Source organism: Salvelinus fontinalis, chromosome 40, assembly GCF_029448725.1.
Source record: "Salvelinus fontinalis isolate EN_2023a chromosome 40, ASM2944872v1, whole genome shotgun sequence".
NCBI lineage: Eukaryota > Metazoa > Chordata > Actinopteri > Salmoniformes > Salmonidae > Salvelinus > Salvelinus fontinalis.
In genome coordinates this window covers 6,299,015-6,315,915 of record NC_074704.1, presented here as the reverse complement: position 1 = coordinate 6,315,915, position 16,901 = coordinate 6,299,015, and the positions used below count along the sequence as shown (strand labels likewise).

The following is a 16,901-nucleotide window of genomic DNA, read 5'->3' as shown; positions in this document are numbered from 1 at the left end:
ATACTGCAATTTCTCTCCACTAAACAAGGTAAATGTTTCAGGTAAAAGTCTAACCATGTTTCCCCTTTCACTGTTCTATAATTTTAAAACGTGTATGAATACACACATATAACAGAATGTGATTGTTAACAGCTACATGATTTTACTGTTTTGACATTTTGATGATAAGTAATGTAATCATATCATTATTTATGCATAAATGTTAACAGACCTGGTATCAATAAAATGTCTACTTAATATTGTGCTACAGTTATTCAAATACTGTAGAGTAGATTGTTGTACAACATTTAATTAGTAAGGTAGTTAAGTTGAATACTCACTTTTAGTGTGGTTGCACAGATCTGTATATTGTTGTCTGCTGTTGTCACTGAGAGATCTGAAGCAGTGGGCCTGCTGGTTTTGCATAGCCAGGTGCCCCAGGTGGGTGGAGATTTACCTTAAGGACCAATGGAATGGTGTAACGGTGTTCCTCCTCCCCTTCATACGAAGAGGAGGAGTAGTGATTTGACCAAAATGCAGCGGGTTGTGAATACATATTGATTTAATAGACAAAACGGAAAAACACGACAAACACTTGAATAATTACAAAACAAATAAACGAATGTAGACAGACCTGGACACGAACTTACATACAACGTGAAGAACGCATGAACCAGGAAAACAGACTACATAAAACGAACGAACTAACAAAAACCGGAACAGTCCCGTGTGGCGTAACATACAGACACTGACACAGGAGACAATCACCCACAAACAAACAGTGTGAAACAGCCAACCTATATATGGTTCTCAATCAGAGGAAAACGTCAAACACCTGTCTCTGATTGAGAACCATATAAGGCTAATTACAAGTGACCTAAACATAGAAACACAAAACATAGAATGCCCACCCCAACTCACGCCCTGACCAACTAAACACATACAAAAATAACATAAAACAGGTCAGGAACGTGACAGAACCCCCCCCTCAAGGTGCGAACTCCGGACGCACCACCAAAAGTCTAGGGGAGGGTCTGGGTGGGCATCTGTCCACGGTGGTGGCTCAGGCTCTGGGCGTGGTTCCCATCCCACCATAATACATCCCCACTTTTTTATCCCCCTCACAATGCCCACCCTCCAAATAACCCCACCTAAATTAAGGGGCATCATCAGGATAAGGAGCAGCACCGGAATGAGGGGCAACACCGGAATGAGGGGCAACACCAGAATGAGGGGCAACACCAGAATGAGGGGCAACACCAGAATGAGGGGCAACACCAGAATGAGGGGCAACACCAGAATGACTGGCGGATCCTGGCTGGCTGGCTCTGGACGCTCTTGGCTGACGGAAGGCTCTGGACGGTCATGGCTCGCTGACGGCTCTGGACGGTCATGGCTCGCTGACGGCTCTGGACGGTCATGGCTCGCTGACGGCTCTGGACGGTCATGGCTCGCTGACGGCTCTGGACGGTCATGGCTCGCTGGCTCTGGCTGATCCGGTCTGGCGGAAGGCTCTGGCTGATCCGGTCTGGCGGAAGGCTCTGGCTGATCCGGTCTGGCGGAAGGCTCTGGCTGATCCGGTCTGGCGGAAGGCTCTGGCTGATCCAGTCTGGCGGAAGGCTCTGGCTGATCCGGTCTGGCGGAAGGCTCTGGCTGATCCGGTCTGGCGGAAGGCTCTGGCTGATCCGGTCTGGCGGAAGGCTCTGGCTGATCCGGTCTGGCGGAAGGCTCTAGCGGCTCCTGTCTGGCGGACGGCTCTAGCGGCTCCTGTCTGGCGGACGGCTCTGTAGGCTCATGGCAGACGGGCGGCTTTGCAGGCTCATGGCAGACGGGCGGCTTTGCAGGCTCATGGCAGACGGACAGTTCAGACGGCGTATGGCAGACGGGCAGTTCAGGCGCCGCTGGGCAGACGGGCAGTTCAGGCGCCGCTGGGCAGACGGGCAGTTCAGGCGCCGCTGGGCAGACGGGCAGTTCAGGCGCCGCTGGGCAGACGGGCAGTTCAGGCGCCGCTGGGCAGACGGGCAGTTCAGGCGCCGCTGGGCAGACGGGCAGTTCAGGCGCCGCTGGGCAGACGGGCAGTTCAGGCGCCGCTGGGCAGACGGGCAGTTCAGGCGCCGCTGGGCAGACGGCAGACTCTGGCCGGCTGAGACGCACTATAGGCCTGGTGCGTGGTACCGGAACAGGAGGTACCGGGCTAAGGACACGCACCTTCAGGCTAGTGCGGGGAACAACAACAGGGCACACTGGACTCTCGTGGCGCACTCTAGGCCTGGTGCGTGGTACCGGGACTGGAGGTACCGGGCTGAGGGCAAGCACCTCAGGGCAAGTGCGGGAAGAAGGAACAGTGCGTACCGGGCTATGTAGGCGAACCGGGGAAACCATGCGTAAGGCAGGTGCCATGTATGCCGGCCCGAGGAGACGCACTGGAGACCAGACGCGTTGAGCCGGCCTCATGACACCTGGCTCAATGCCCAATCTAGCCCTACCAGTGCGGGGAGGTGGAATAACCCGCACCGGGCTATGCACACGTACAGGAGACACCGTGCGCTCTACTGCGTAACACGGTGTCTGCCCGTACTCTCGCTCTCCACGGTAAGTACAGGGAGTGGGCGCAGGTCTCCTACCTGACTTCGCCACTCTCCCTTTAAGCCCCCCCCCCAAGAAATGTTTGGGGTTTACTCACAGGCTTCCTACCGCGTCGTCGTGCTGCCTCCATTCGCCGGTATCCCTCCTCGCACTGCGCCAGAGAATCCCAGGCGGGCTCCGGCACTCGCCCTGGGTCGATCGACCACCTGTCGATCTCCTCCCACGTAGTGTAGCCCAGATCTTTTTCCTGCTTCCGCGCTAGCTCCTCATATCGCCGCCTCTCTGCTTTCGCTGCCTCCAGCTCAGCTTTGGGGCGGCGATATTCTCCTGGTTGAGCCCAGGGTCCTTTACCGTCCAATATTTCCTCCCATGTCCACGAGTCCTGGTTTCCTTGTTGCGCTCTCCCACGCCGCTTGGTCACTGTTTGGTGGGTGATTCTGTAACGGTGTTCCTCCTCCCCTTCATACGAAGAGGAGGAGTAGTGATTTGACCAAAATGCAGCGGGTTGTGAATACATATTGATTTAATAGACAAAACGGAAAAACACGACAAACACTTGAATAATTACAAAACAAATAAACGAATGTAGACAGACCTGGACACGAACTTACATACAACGTGAAGAACGCATGAACCAGGAAAACAGACTACATAAAACGAACGAACTAACAAAAAACGGAACAGTCCCGTGTGGCGTAACATACAGACACTGGAGACAATCACCCACAAACAAACAGTGTGAAACAGCCAACCTATATATGGTTCTCAATCAGAGGAAAACGTCAAACACCTGTCTCTGATTGAGAACCATATAAGGCTAATTACAAGTGACCTAAACATAGAAACACAAAACATAGAATGCCCACCCCAACTCACGCCCTGACCAACTAAACACATACAAAAATAACATAAAACAGGTCAGGAACGTGACAAATGGTCTAAAACTAAAGCGCCCAATGTGCTGCACCTTACATTCTGTTAAGTTTCATTTTCCCAGCAACAAATCACTTCTAGCCAATGAGAGAGTGCTGCTAGGCAAATATTATTCTACTCAGGACAAGTACTTATTCATTATAACCTTGGCTAGTTGCCAGAATCAGAAGATAGGCCACATCTTTGGGTAAGATGAAATGTGTTGGACACATTGGACACAAAAAAAGGTTACAAATGTAATAACACATAAAACTGCATTTTGAAATGTAACTTTATACTGTAGTTGTAACTTTATAGTTGCCTAACCTGGTCCTAGATCTGTTTCTGCTCTTTCCAACTCCATAGAGTACCACAGCATGAGTCATATTACCCATACAACCTAGCTGTCAAACAGGGAAATGGTTCCAATCATTTTTCCACCATTCATTTTTCCCAGAGGATTTTAGAAACCCTTAAAATGGTAACACTTTACTTGACACCCAGCATCATAACATGTTATGACAGTCATAACCATGTCATATGTCATAACAGCTGACATAATGTGTCATAACTTGTCATAAGATGGTCACAACACTGTCATGATACATATATTTAGACCTGTTGTGACATATCTTACATAATTTTTATGGCCGGTTATGACACCTACATAAGAGTCCAACCCCACAGAACCTACCACTGTAGTTATTTTATGGCTTGTTATGACACCTACATAAGAGTCCAACCCACAGAACCGACCACTGTAGTTATTTTATGGCTGGTTATGACACCTACATAAGAGTCAAAACCCACAGAACCTACCACTGTAGTTATTTTATGGCTGGTTATGACACCTACATAAGAGTCAGAACCCACAGGCATACCACCAGCACCGGGGAATCCACCAGCCATGCCTTCAGGCATACCACCAGCACGGGGGAATCCACCAGTCATGCCTTCGGGCATACCACCAGCACCGGGGACCACCAGCCATGCCTTCAGGCATACCACCAGCACCCATATTTATTGAGTGTAGCCCAATTGAGACCAGGGTCTCATTCCCAATGGTGCTCTGAATACAAACATTTTCTCCCAAACAGGAAGAAAAACTAACATTGCTAATAGAACAGCAACAATATAAATAAGCACAAGGCACAACCTCAACGCCACAACCTCAACGCCACAACCTCAACACCACAACCTCAACGCCACAACCTCAACGCCACAACCTCAACACCACAACCTCAACACCACAACCTCAACACCACAACCTCAACACCACAACCTCAACGCCACAACCTCAACGCCACAACCTCAACGCCACAACCTCAACACCACAACCTCAACACCACAACCTCAACACCAAAACCTCAACACCACAACCTCAACACCACAACCTCAACACCACAACCTCAACACCACAACCTCAACACCACAACCTCAACGCCACAACCTCAACGCCATTCCCTCAACACCACAACCACAAACTCAACACCACAACCTCAACACCATTCCCTCAACACCATTCCCTCAACACCATTCCCTCAACACCATTCCCTCAACACCATTCCCTCAACACCACAACCTCAACACCATTCCCTCAACACCATTCCCTCAACACCACAACCTCAACACCATTCCCTCAACACCATTCCCTCAACACCACAACCTCAACACCATTCCCTCAACACCACAACCTCAATGCCACAATTTCAACAAATAAACCACCGCAATCAATCGAAACAACTGAAATCCGCCTCCCAAGTTGCGCAGCGGTCTAAAGTATTTTACTGCAGTGGTAGAGGCATCACTACAGACCCGGGTTTGATACCAGGCTGTATCACAACTGGCCGTGTTCAGGAGTCCCATAGGGCGGTGCACAATTGGCCCAGCGTCATCCGGGTCAGGGGGTTTGGATGTTGGGGCTTTAGCTGTTCGGGCTTTGAGTCTCCAGAGAAACAAGATGCAAGGAATGTTGTAGGTTATTCCAACAATGGGGGCAATAAAACTAAAGGAGGATTTACCTAAATGGTGGAGACCAGAGGAACCTCAAGAGTTAAGTAATCTGACGAGTGGCTTTGGTAGCTCATTCCTTCATACATTATTAACACAGTAGGTACGTTGGAAGCTGCTGTAGTAGAGCTTTGTAAAAAAAAAGGGAGGAATGAAGAGATCTACGGGACTTTAATGTGGACCAGCCAACCTTTTAATACAGGATGCAGTGGTGAGTATTAAACCTGTCACCTGTGAAGGGCACTATGGTAGACTGCAGCCAAAGGTTTAAGAGTAGTGGCTGCTGCAATCTGATAAATGGTGTCACCATAGTCAAGAACTGTCAGGAAAAATAGCTTCCTGCTATTTAGGTAGAGGCAAGATCTAGTCCTAAAACAGAAGTCCACTTTGCATACAGATGACTATTACAAGTTATAACAGATTAACCAATATTATTTATATTAGTAGTAAAGAGAACAGGTTCCAGTAGCAGGAAACTGGACATGACACCATCAGAAATCACACATTGAGTCCTGTCTGACAGATCATTCTCAAACCACTTTCAACAAGCCTGATCCAGGCTTATTTCAGTCAACCTTTAAATGAGTGTGATGGTCAACAGTGTTCAAGTCTTTATCATGTTTCTGATCTAAGTAATTGAACACATCTAAAACAAGTGTAGCAGCTGAACCTGCTCTGTCCAGGTCTAACACCTGATTGGTTCACATTAAGAATAGATGGGATTCTAACACCTGATTGGTTCACATTAAGAATTTCCCCAGGGATTCTAGAACTTTGGAAAGGCAAGATAATTGGCAAATTGTACGGTAGTTATCTAAGTCAGAAGGATCTCCTCCTTTATGTAGGGGGATGACATGTCCTGCTTTACAGAACTTAGGGACAACACCAGAAACAACTGTCAAGTTATAATATATAGGTCAATGGTTCTGTGATCAGTGGTGCAGAGAGTAAGAAGGGATTATATGAATCAGCTATGGATATATATATATATTTACACTCTTTATCATAGCACTTAGTACATCATAGACATCAAATGGGGAAATGAAGATACAGTCTGTGAGTCTGTTAGTGCATCGTTCTCTACAAGGTCATGTGACTAGAGGACTATAGTAGAATGATATGCATTTTCAGAGTTTATCCTTTCTAATAATTGTCCAGCTGAAGCTAAATGGTTATTAAAGTACCACACATGTAAATGTATTCTAGTATGGAACCAGAGGCGGTGAAACCCTGCTGGGACAACAAGGGAAAGGGGGATACTAGTCAGTTGTACAAATGAAATGTGTCTTCCACATTTAACCCTTCAGAATCAGAGAAGTGCAGAAGGCTGCCTTAATCAACAGCCACATCTTCAGCACCTGGGGAACAGTGGGATACCTGCCTTGTTCAGGAGCAGAACAACAGATTTATACCTTGTCAGCTCAGGGATTTGATCCAGTAACCTTCCAGTAACTGGCCCAATGCTCTAATGTCTTGGCGCTCTGCCAACCCCAAGGGGGAGGAGTTGTTTAAGATCTTTTACCACTTTACAGAAGTTAGCATATATAGCACGTATGTTATAGAGATCAGTCCTTTCAGGAGCCCAGATCATTTATTTATAAATCCCATCATTGAATGGTTTGGTAGTTGGGTTTCCCAAGGGACTCCATAGGCTAACATACCTGACCTGAGTTGTAAATATAAACAAAAAGAGTTGCCTGGTAATGTGTATGTACCTGGTAATGTGTATGTATCTGGTAATGTATATGTATCTGGTAATGTGTATGTATCTGGTAATGTGTATGTATCTGGTAATGTGTATGTACCTGGTAATGTGTATGTATCTGGTAATGTGTATGTATCTGGTAATGTATATGTATCTGGTAATGTGTATGTATCTGGTAATGTGTATGTATCTGGTAATGTGTATGTACCTGGTAATGTGTATGTATCTGGTAATGTTTATGTATCTGGTAATGTGTATGTATCTGGTAATGTATATGTATCTGGTAATGTGTATGTATCTGGTAATGTGTATGTATCTGGTAATGTGTTTGTATCTGGTAATGTGTATGTATCTGGTAATGTGTATGTATCTGGTAATGTGTATGTATCTGGTAATGTGTATGTATCTGGTAATGTGTATGTATCTGGTAATGTGTATGTATCTGGTAATGTGTATGTATCTGGTCATGTGTATGTATCTGGTAATGTGTATGTATCTGGTAATGTGTATGTATCTGGTAATGTGTATGTATCTGGTAATGTGTATGTATCTGGTAATGTATATGTATCTGGTAATGTGTATGTATCTGGTAATGTGTATGTATCTGGTAATGTGTATGTACCTGGTAATGTGTATGTATCTGGTAATGTTTATGTATCTGGTAATGTGTATGTATCTGGTAATGTATATGTATCTGGTAATGTGTATGTATCTGGTAATGTGTATGTATCTGGTAATGTGTTTGTATCTGGTAATGTGTATGTATCTGGTAATGTGTATGTATCTGGTAATGTGTATGTATCTGGTAATGTGTATGTATCTGGTAATGTGTATGTATCTGGTAATGTGTATGTATCTGGTAATGTGTATGTATCTGGTAATGTGTATGTATCTGGTCATGTGTATGTATCTGGTAATGTGTATGTATCTGGTAATGTGTATGTATCTGGTCATGTGTATGTATCTGGTCATGTGTATGTATCTGGTAATGTGTATGTATCTGGTAATGTGTATGTATCTGGTAATGTGTATGTATCTGGTAATGTGTATGTATCTGGTAATGTGTATGTATCTGGTAATGTGTATGTACCTGGTAATGTGTATGTATCTGGTAATGTTTATGTATCTGGTAATGTGTATGTATCTGGTAATGTGTATGTATCTGGTAATGTGTATGTATCTGGTCATGTGTATGTATCTGGTAATGTGTATGTATCTGGTAATGTGTATGTATCTGGTAATGTGTATGTATCTGGTCATGTGTATGTATCTGGTCATGTGTATGTATCTGGTAATGTGTATGTATCTGGTAATGTGTATGTATCTGGTAATGTGTATGTATCTGGTAATGTGTATGTATCTGGTAATGTGTATGTATCTGGTAATGTGTATGTATCTGGTAATGTGTATGTATCTGGTAATGTATATGTATCTGGTAATGTGTATGTATCTGGTAATGTGTATGTACCTGGTAATGTGTATGTATCTGGTAATGTATATGTATCTGGTAATGTGTATGTATCTGGTAATGTGTATGTATCTGGTAATGTGTATGTACCTGGTAATGTGTATGTATCTGGTAATGTTTATGTATCTGGTAATGTGTATGTATCTGGTAATGTATATGTATCTGGTAATGTGTATGTATCTGGTAATGTGTATGTATCTGGTAATGTGTTTGTATCTGGTAATGTGTATGTATCTGGTAATGTGTATGTATCTGGTAATGTGTATGTATCTGGTAATGTATATGTATCTGGTAATGTGTATGTATCTGGTAATGTGTATGTATCTGGTAATGTGTATGTATCTGGTAATGTGTATGTATCTGGTAATGTGTATGTATCTGGTAATGTGTATGTATCTGGTAATGTGTATGTATCTGGTAATGTGTATGTACCTGGTAATGTGTATGTATCTGGTAATGTGTATGTATCTGGTCATGTGTATGTATCTGGTAATGTGTATGTACCTGGTAATGTGTATGTATCTGGTAATGTGTATGTATCTGGTAATGTGTATGTATCTGGTAATGTATATGTACCTGGTAATGTGTATGTACCTGGTAATGTGTATGTATCTGGTAATGTATATGTATCTGGTAATGTATATGTATCTGGTAATGTGTATGTATCTGGTAATGTATATGTATCTGGTAATGTATATGTATCTGGTAATGTGTATGTATCTGGTAATGTATATGTATCTGGTAATGTGTATGTATCTGGTAATGTGTATGTATCTGGTCATGTGTATGTATCTGGTAATGTGTATGTATCTGGTAATGTGTATGTATCTGGTAATGTATATGTACCTGGTAATGTGTATCTGGTAATGTGTATGTATCTGGTAATGTATATGTATCTGGTAATGTGTATGTATCTGGTAATGTGTATGTATCTGGTAATGTGTATGTATCTTCCAAATCTTGGAATGTTCTCAAACCATTACTGTCCATGATATCGGCATGGTTACGGATTCCACATTAGGACCATTGGGGAGATGCAAATGGCAGCCCTCCAGATAACAAGGCCCTAGTGTGAAATAATACCCAACATCTGATCTGAGGCTTTTGACCATTCTTTGTTGTTAATCATTGTTGGGGAACAATTGGATCCAGATCAGATGTTGGGTACTATATTTATTGAATAGTATATGAATGCTGTTAATTAAAATAAAATGTCAAATTTGGGCACAATAAATGTGCTTAATTTCTCAGAGATCAAATTTTATTTATGTTATATAACACAATAATTAGTCTTCATTTCAAAACAATCTGAGATGGTGGATGTGGAAATCTTATTTCTTCTGGTCTTCTGAGGTGAAATAGGTGTCCATGCACTGATAACCTTTAACAGCGGCTAATGCAGCCGCTGCTGCTAAAGACAATGGAGAGCTGTACATGGCTCCCAAACCCAATGCAGCCGTACTGGCAAGCGCTGACCACTTGCAGTCATTCAATTTCTCTTCTCTTCTTCTTCTTTCTTCCTCTTCCTGTCTCCTCTCTCTCTCTCGCTTCTCATTTTCCTGTCTCTTCCTCTCCTCCTCCTCTTCAATCTTCCTCTGGGCCGCCTGGTACATCTCACTGGTGTAGGGTTGTCCGTCATTCTTCTCCACCATCTCCTCTATTTTCTTCAGCAGCTCTGGGACCTGAGTGTTGTGTTTTCTCTTGTTATTATTTAGGGAGTGATATCTGCCCCCACAGATATATATATTCCCTTAAAGACCTTGACGAGTTTCATAAGCTCCTCACTCTCATTCACCAAGTCCTCCACTGTTTTGCCCTCCAGTTGATCTCCATGTGTGAACAGAATGATGATGTACATTGAGGCTTCTTCTCCAAAGTTGTCCTGGATCCACTTCACAGTGTTCCTCTCCTCCTCTGTGAACCTCCCCAGTCTGATCACCAGCAGGAAGGCGTGGGGTCCTGGGACTGACTTGTAGATGGCCTTTTCTATTTCACTTTTCATCTCTTCTTTAGACAGTGTTGTGTCATAGAGCCCCGGGGTGTCGATGACATCAATCTTCCTCCCATCCACCACTCCACTCTGTTTCTCACTCTGTGCAGTCACAGACACTGGAGAAGCCTCCACTTTAAACACATTTTTTCCCAGGATGGTGTTTCCTGTTGCACTCTTCCCTGATCCAGTCTTCCCCACCAGAACTATCCTGAGGTCAGAGAGCTGCCCTGAAACTGGAAACAGACAAGAAGTGCTTGAGTTGATAGTGTCTTGATTAAAGGCTACTGAAAACTGTGTGTGTGTGTGTGTGTGTGTGTGTGTGTGTGTGTGTGTGTGTGTGTGTGTGTGTGTGTGTGTGTGTGTGTGTGTGTGTGTGTGTGTGTGTGTGTGTGTGTGTGTGTGTGTGTGTGTGTGTGTGTGTGTGTGTGTGTGTGTGTGTGTGTGTGTGTGTGTGTGTGTATACCTTGGCATTGACCAGTGAAGGCTTGTAGACAGAGTGTCAACAGGAACAGAGTCCTCTGAGTTCCTCCTTTTCCTCGTTCCATCTCTGTTACAATGGCCAATCAAAAACATGGTAAAAGACGAAGACCTCATTACAATGACCTCATCTTTTTTGTCCGAGTTCCATTTTTTGCAAATGAGGATAAACTAAATTAGAATTTCTTCTCGGCTATTTAACTTTCAAACAATCTAAAGTATAAAGAGAGTAATGATATGTGGTATAACTGTAGAGGTAACAATCCTAGATGTGTGGGGATTATAAAGAGAGTAATGATATGTGGTGTAACTGTAGAGGTAACAATCCTAGATGTGTGGGGACTATAAAGAGAATAATGATATGTGGTATATCGGTCCTAGATGTGTGGGGACTATAAAGCGAGTAATGATATGTGGTATAACTGTAGAGGTAACAATCCTAGATGTGTGGGGACTATAAAGAGAGTAATGATATGTGGTGTAACTGTAGAGGTAACAATCCTAGATGTGTGGGGACTATAAAGAGAGGAATGATATGTGGTATAAATGTCCTAGATGTGTGGGGACTATAAAGAGAGTAATGATATGTGGTATAACTGTAGAGGTAACTGTCCTAGATGTGTGGGGACTATAAAGAGAGTAATGATATGTGGTGTAACTGTCCTAGATGTGTGGGGACTATAAAGAGAGTAATGATATGTGGTATAACTGTCCTAGATGTGTGGGGACTATAAAGAGAGTAATGATATGTGGTATAACTGTAGAGGTAACTGTCCTAGATGTGTGGGGACTATAAAGAGAGTAATGATATGTGGTATATCTGTCCTAGATGTGTGGGGACTATATCTCGTGGAAGGATGAAATAGTATGAATCAATTAATCAAAATAACCTTTTTAATGAAAATATGTCAATCATTATTTTAATATGTTGGTAACACGTTGTATAAAAGTGATAATTCCCTGAAAGCTGATGTTTGGAGGAAATATTGGCATTGTGACATGATTTGCAACACCTAACAACACCCGTGCCATTAACACTGCCTTGTCGGTCATTATCACTTAATTATAATTTGTCTCATCAATTTGTCTTTCTAAAAATCTAAACTATAAAAAATATTAATGCTATGTGGTATAACTGTCGTTAAACACAGTACATTCCCTTCCCAGGTCAACATAATGTTCCCATAACATGTATCAAGATCAAATTACATTCTAAACATGGTTATTTATGCATGAAGGTCAACAGACCTGGTATCAATTAAATATTTACTTGATGTTGTGCTATAGTTGTTAAAAAACTGTAGATTGTTGTACATTTAATTAGTGAGGTAGTTAAGTTGAATACTCACTTTTAGTGTGGTTGTACTGATCTGTTGTTTGTTGTCCCCTGTTGTGACTGTGAGAGCCTATATTCTGTTAGGTTTCGTTTTCCTCGTAACTAGTCATTTCTAGCCAATGGGCGAGTGTTGCTAGGCAAAAATAATTCAATTCAGGACAGGCAGAGGATGAATTCTGATTGGGTGTCGCTGCATATCAACCTCCTCCTTACAAATTAACTTTGGCTGTCTGCCCAGAGTAAGAAGGTATACCAAATCTCTGAGTAAAATAAAATGTGTCTGACACCTTTAGGGGAAAAGGTATATGATTGATTTTTTTTTTTTTTTTTTTTTTTTACAGCATTTTAAAATGTAACTATGTAGTTGTCTAGCCTGGTCCCAGATCTGTTTGTGGTCTTTCCAACTCCATTGATCACTACATACTGTAGTTGTTTTGCCTGGTCCCAGATCTGTTTGTGCCCTTTCCAACTCCATTGATCACTATCAAGCCATGACAATGAGTGACAAGTAGCTGTAAAGATAGCACAAACAGACTGGCACTCAGGGTATTAGTGGCCTAGGTCTTCTAATGTAATCGTTGTACATCATTTAGTTAGTAAGGTAGTTAAGTTGAATAGTCACTGTTAGTGGAGTTGCACAAATCTGTTAATTGTTGTCGCCTGCTGAGAGGTGAAGCTATTACCTGGACCTTACAGGTAACTGACAGAATAAAGGAAACACCAACATAATGTGTCTTAATAGGACGTTGGGCACCACGAGACGACAAAACTGCTTCAATGTGCCTTGGCATAGGTTCTACAAGTGTCTGTCTATTAGAGAGATGTGACACCATTCTTCCACAAGAAGACACCCTCAGCAGGGTCTGAAAGAAACCTTTTGGGACCCAGCATCTATTTTACTCCAGCTGTGTTAGGTTAAATCAGACTCTACCTGTCTCTACCCTTGCCCCTTGCAGTAGACCTCCACCAGTGGATATCAACCAGGACTCTGTCCCTACAGTAGACCTCCATCAGTGGATATCAACCAGGACTGTGTCCCTACAGTAGACCTACACCAGTGGATATCAACCAGGACTCTGTCCCTACAGTAGACCTACACCAGTAGATATCAACCAGGACTCTGTCCCTACAGTAGACCTACACCAGTGGATATCAACCAGGACTCTGTCCCTACAGTAGACCTACACCAGTGGATATCAACCAGGACTCTGTCCCTACAGTAGACCTACACCAGTGGATATCAACCAGGACTCTGTCCCTACAGTAGACCTCCACCAGTGGTTCTCAACCAGGACTGTGTCCCTACAGTAGACCTACACCAGTGGATATCAACCAGGACTCTGTCCCTACAGTAGACCTACACCAGTGGATATCAACCAGGACTCTGTCCCTACAGTAGACCTACACCAGTGGATATCAACCAGGACTCTGTCCCTGCAGTAGACCTACACCAGTGGATATCAACCAGGACTCTGTCCCTACAGTAGACCTACACCAGTGGATATCAACCAGGACTCTGTCCCTACAGTAGACCTACACCAGTGGATATCAACCAGGACTCTGTCCCTACAGTAGACCTACACCAGTGGTTCTCAACCAGGACACTGTCTCTACAGTAGACCTACACCAGTGGTTCTCAACCAGGACACTGTCTCTACAGTAGACCTACACCAGTGGATATCAACCAGGACTCTGTCCCTACAGTAGACCTCCACCAGTGGTTCTCAACCAGGACTCTGTCCCTACAGTAGACCTACACCAGTGGATATCAACCAGGACTCTGTCCCTACAGTAGACCTACACCAGTGGATATCAACCAGGACTCTATTCCTACAGTAGACCTACACCAGTGGATATCAACCAGGACTCTATTCCTACAGTAGACCTACACCAGTGGATATCAACCAGGACTCTATTCCTACAGTAGACCTACACCAGTGGATATCAACCAGGACTCTGTTCCTACAGTAGACCTACACCAGTGGTTCTCAACCAGGACTCTGTCCCTACAGTAGACTTACATCAGTGGATATCAACCAGGACTCTGTCCCTACTGTAGACCTACACCAGTGGTTCTCAACCAGGACACTGTCTCTACAGTAGACCTACACCAGTGGTTCTCAACCAGGACACTGTCTCTACAGTAGACCTAAACCAGTGGATATCAACCAGGACTCTGTCTCTACAGTAGACCTACACCAGTGGATATCAACCAGGACTCTGTCCCTACAGTAGACCTACACCAGTGGATATTAACCAGGACTCTGTCCCTACAGTAGACCTACACCAGTGGTTCTCAACCAGGACTCTCTCCCTACAGTATACCTACACCAGTGGTTCTCAACCAGGACTCTGTCCCTACAGTAGACTTACATCAGTGGATATCAACCAGGACTCTGTCCCTACAGTAGACCTACACCAGTGGTTCTCAACCAGGACACTGTCTCTACAGTAGACCTACACCAGTGGTTCTCAACCAGGACACTGTCTCTACAGTAGACCTAAACCAGTGGATATCAACCAGGACTCTGTCTCTACAGTAGACCTACACCAGTGGATATCAACCAGGACTCTGTCCCTACAGTAGACCTACACCAGTGGATATCAACCAGGACTCTGTCCCTACAGTAGACCTACACCAGTGGTTCTCAACCAGGACTCTGTCCCTACAGTAGACCTACACCAGTGGATATCAACCAGGACTCTGTCCCTACAGTAGACCTACACCAGTGGTTATCAACCAGGACTCTGTCCCTACAGTAGACCTACACCAGTGGATATCAACCAGGACTCTGTCCCTACAGTAGACCTACACCAGTGGTTATCAACCAGGACTCTGTCCCTACAGTAGACCTACACCAGTGGTTCTCAACCAGGACTCTCTCCCTACAGTAGACCTACACCAGTGGATATCAACCAGGACTCTGTCCCTACAGTAGACCTACACCAGTGGTTCTCAACCAGGACTCTGTCCCTACAGTAGACCTCCACCAGTGGTTCTCAACCAGGACTCTGTCCCTACAGTAGACCTACACCAGTGGATATCAACCAGGACTCTGTCTCTACAGTAGACCTACACCAGTGGATATCAACCAGGACTCTGTCACTACAGTAGACCTACACCAGTGGATATCAACCAGGACTCTGTCCCTACAGTAGACCTACACCAGTGGATATCAACCAGGACTCTGTCCCTACAGTAGAGCTCCACCAGTGGATATCAACCAGGACTCTGTCCCTACAGTAGACCTACACCAGTAGATATCAACCGGGGCTGGTAGGACCCCTGGGGGTACTTGGCCTTTCCAAAGAGAGTACTTGAGAAGACTCATGAGGCTTACTGGTAAAATCACATGACCGGGTTCTTTAGCATTAATCCGGGCTGACCAAAATGTACTTGGTGGTACAGTAACCGAAAAAGGTTGAGAAACACTGGCTTTCTTATTTAGTGTTGTGTTCAAGGTCACCACTAGAGGGACCCATCAGACCAGAGAGTGTTGTGTTCAAGGTCACCACTAGAAGGACCCATCAGACCAGAGAGTGTTGTGTTCAATGTCACCACTAGAGGGACCCATCAGACCAGAGAGTGTTGTGTTCAATGTCACCACTAGAGGGACCCATCAGACCAGAGAGTGTTGTGTTCAAGGTCACCACTAGAGGGACACATCAGACCAGAGTGTTGTGTTCAAGGTCACCACTAGAGGGACCCATCAGACCAGAGAGTGTTGTGTTCAAGGTCACCACTAGAGGGACCCATCAGACCAGAGTGTTGTGTTCAAGGTCACCACTAGAGGGACCCATCAGACCAGAGAGTGTTGTGTTCAAGGTCACCACTAGAGGGACACATCAGACCAGAGTGTTGTGATCAAGGTCACCACTAGAGGGACCATCAGACCAGAGTGTTGTGTTCAAGGTCACCACTAGAGGGACCCATCAGACCAGAGAGTGTTGTGTTCAAGGTCACCACTAGAGGGACCCATCAGACCAGAGTGTTGTGTTCAAGGTCACCACTAGAGGGACCCATCAGACCAGAGTGTTGTGTTCAAGGTCACCACTAGAGGGACCCATCAGACCAAATCGGAAAAAGAGCCAAAGAACAATAATGAGTTCAGTTGTTTTATATTATTTATTATAAACTCCTCACAATAGCTTGAATATATTTTCATAAATGTTTTTCCTTCAGAAATAATTTTGTGTAAAAACAAAAGACAGTCTGACCTAAACAAGTGCCAGAGAACTTTACACTACTGTTTGTTTGTAGATATTTTCAGAAACAATGGATTCTTCACCCGAATATGAATCTTTAGTTGCTTTCCCCTCCCTATAAGAAATCATTGGCTGTGGTTACAATCAGTAAAATGCATCCTGCTGCCAAACCTAATTATAATCGCTACTGATGTTGTCAGCAACTCAATTGGTGACACAAGCTCTGCTG

General features: G+C 44.1%; 1 protein-coding gene across 1 annotated transcript in view; it reads right to left on the bottom strand.

Annotated features, from left to right (window-relative positions):
* Positions 1 to 12,562, bottom strand: part of LOC129839213 (uncharacterized) — a 35,426-nt gene extending 22,864 nt beyond the window's left edge. Inside the window, exons 1-4 of the mRNA XM_055906520.1 lie at positions 12,480 to 12,562; positions 11,117 to 11,200; positions 10,446 to 10,886; positions 10,235 to 10,410 (exon numbers count right to left, since the gene is read on the bottom strand). Of these exons, the coding sequence (XP_055762495.1) occupies positions 10,235 to 10,410; positions 10,446 to 10,886; positions 11,117 to 11,198 (699 nt within the window). The 5' untranslated portion in view covers positions 11,199 to 11,200; positions 12,480 to 12,562. The remainder of the gene's footprint in view (positions 1 to 10,234; positions 10,411 to 10,445; positions 10,887 to 11,116; positions 11,201 to 12,479) is intronic.
* Positions 12,563 to 16,901: the final 4,339 nt, after the last annotated feature.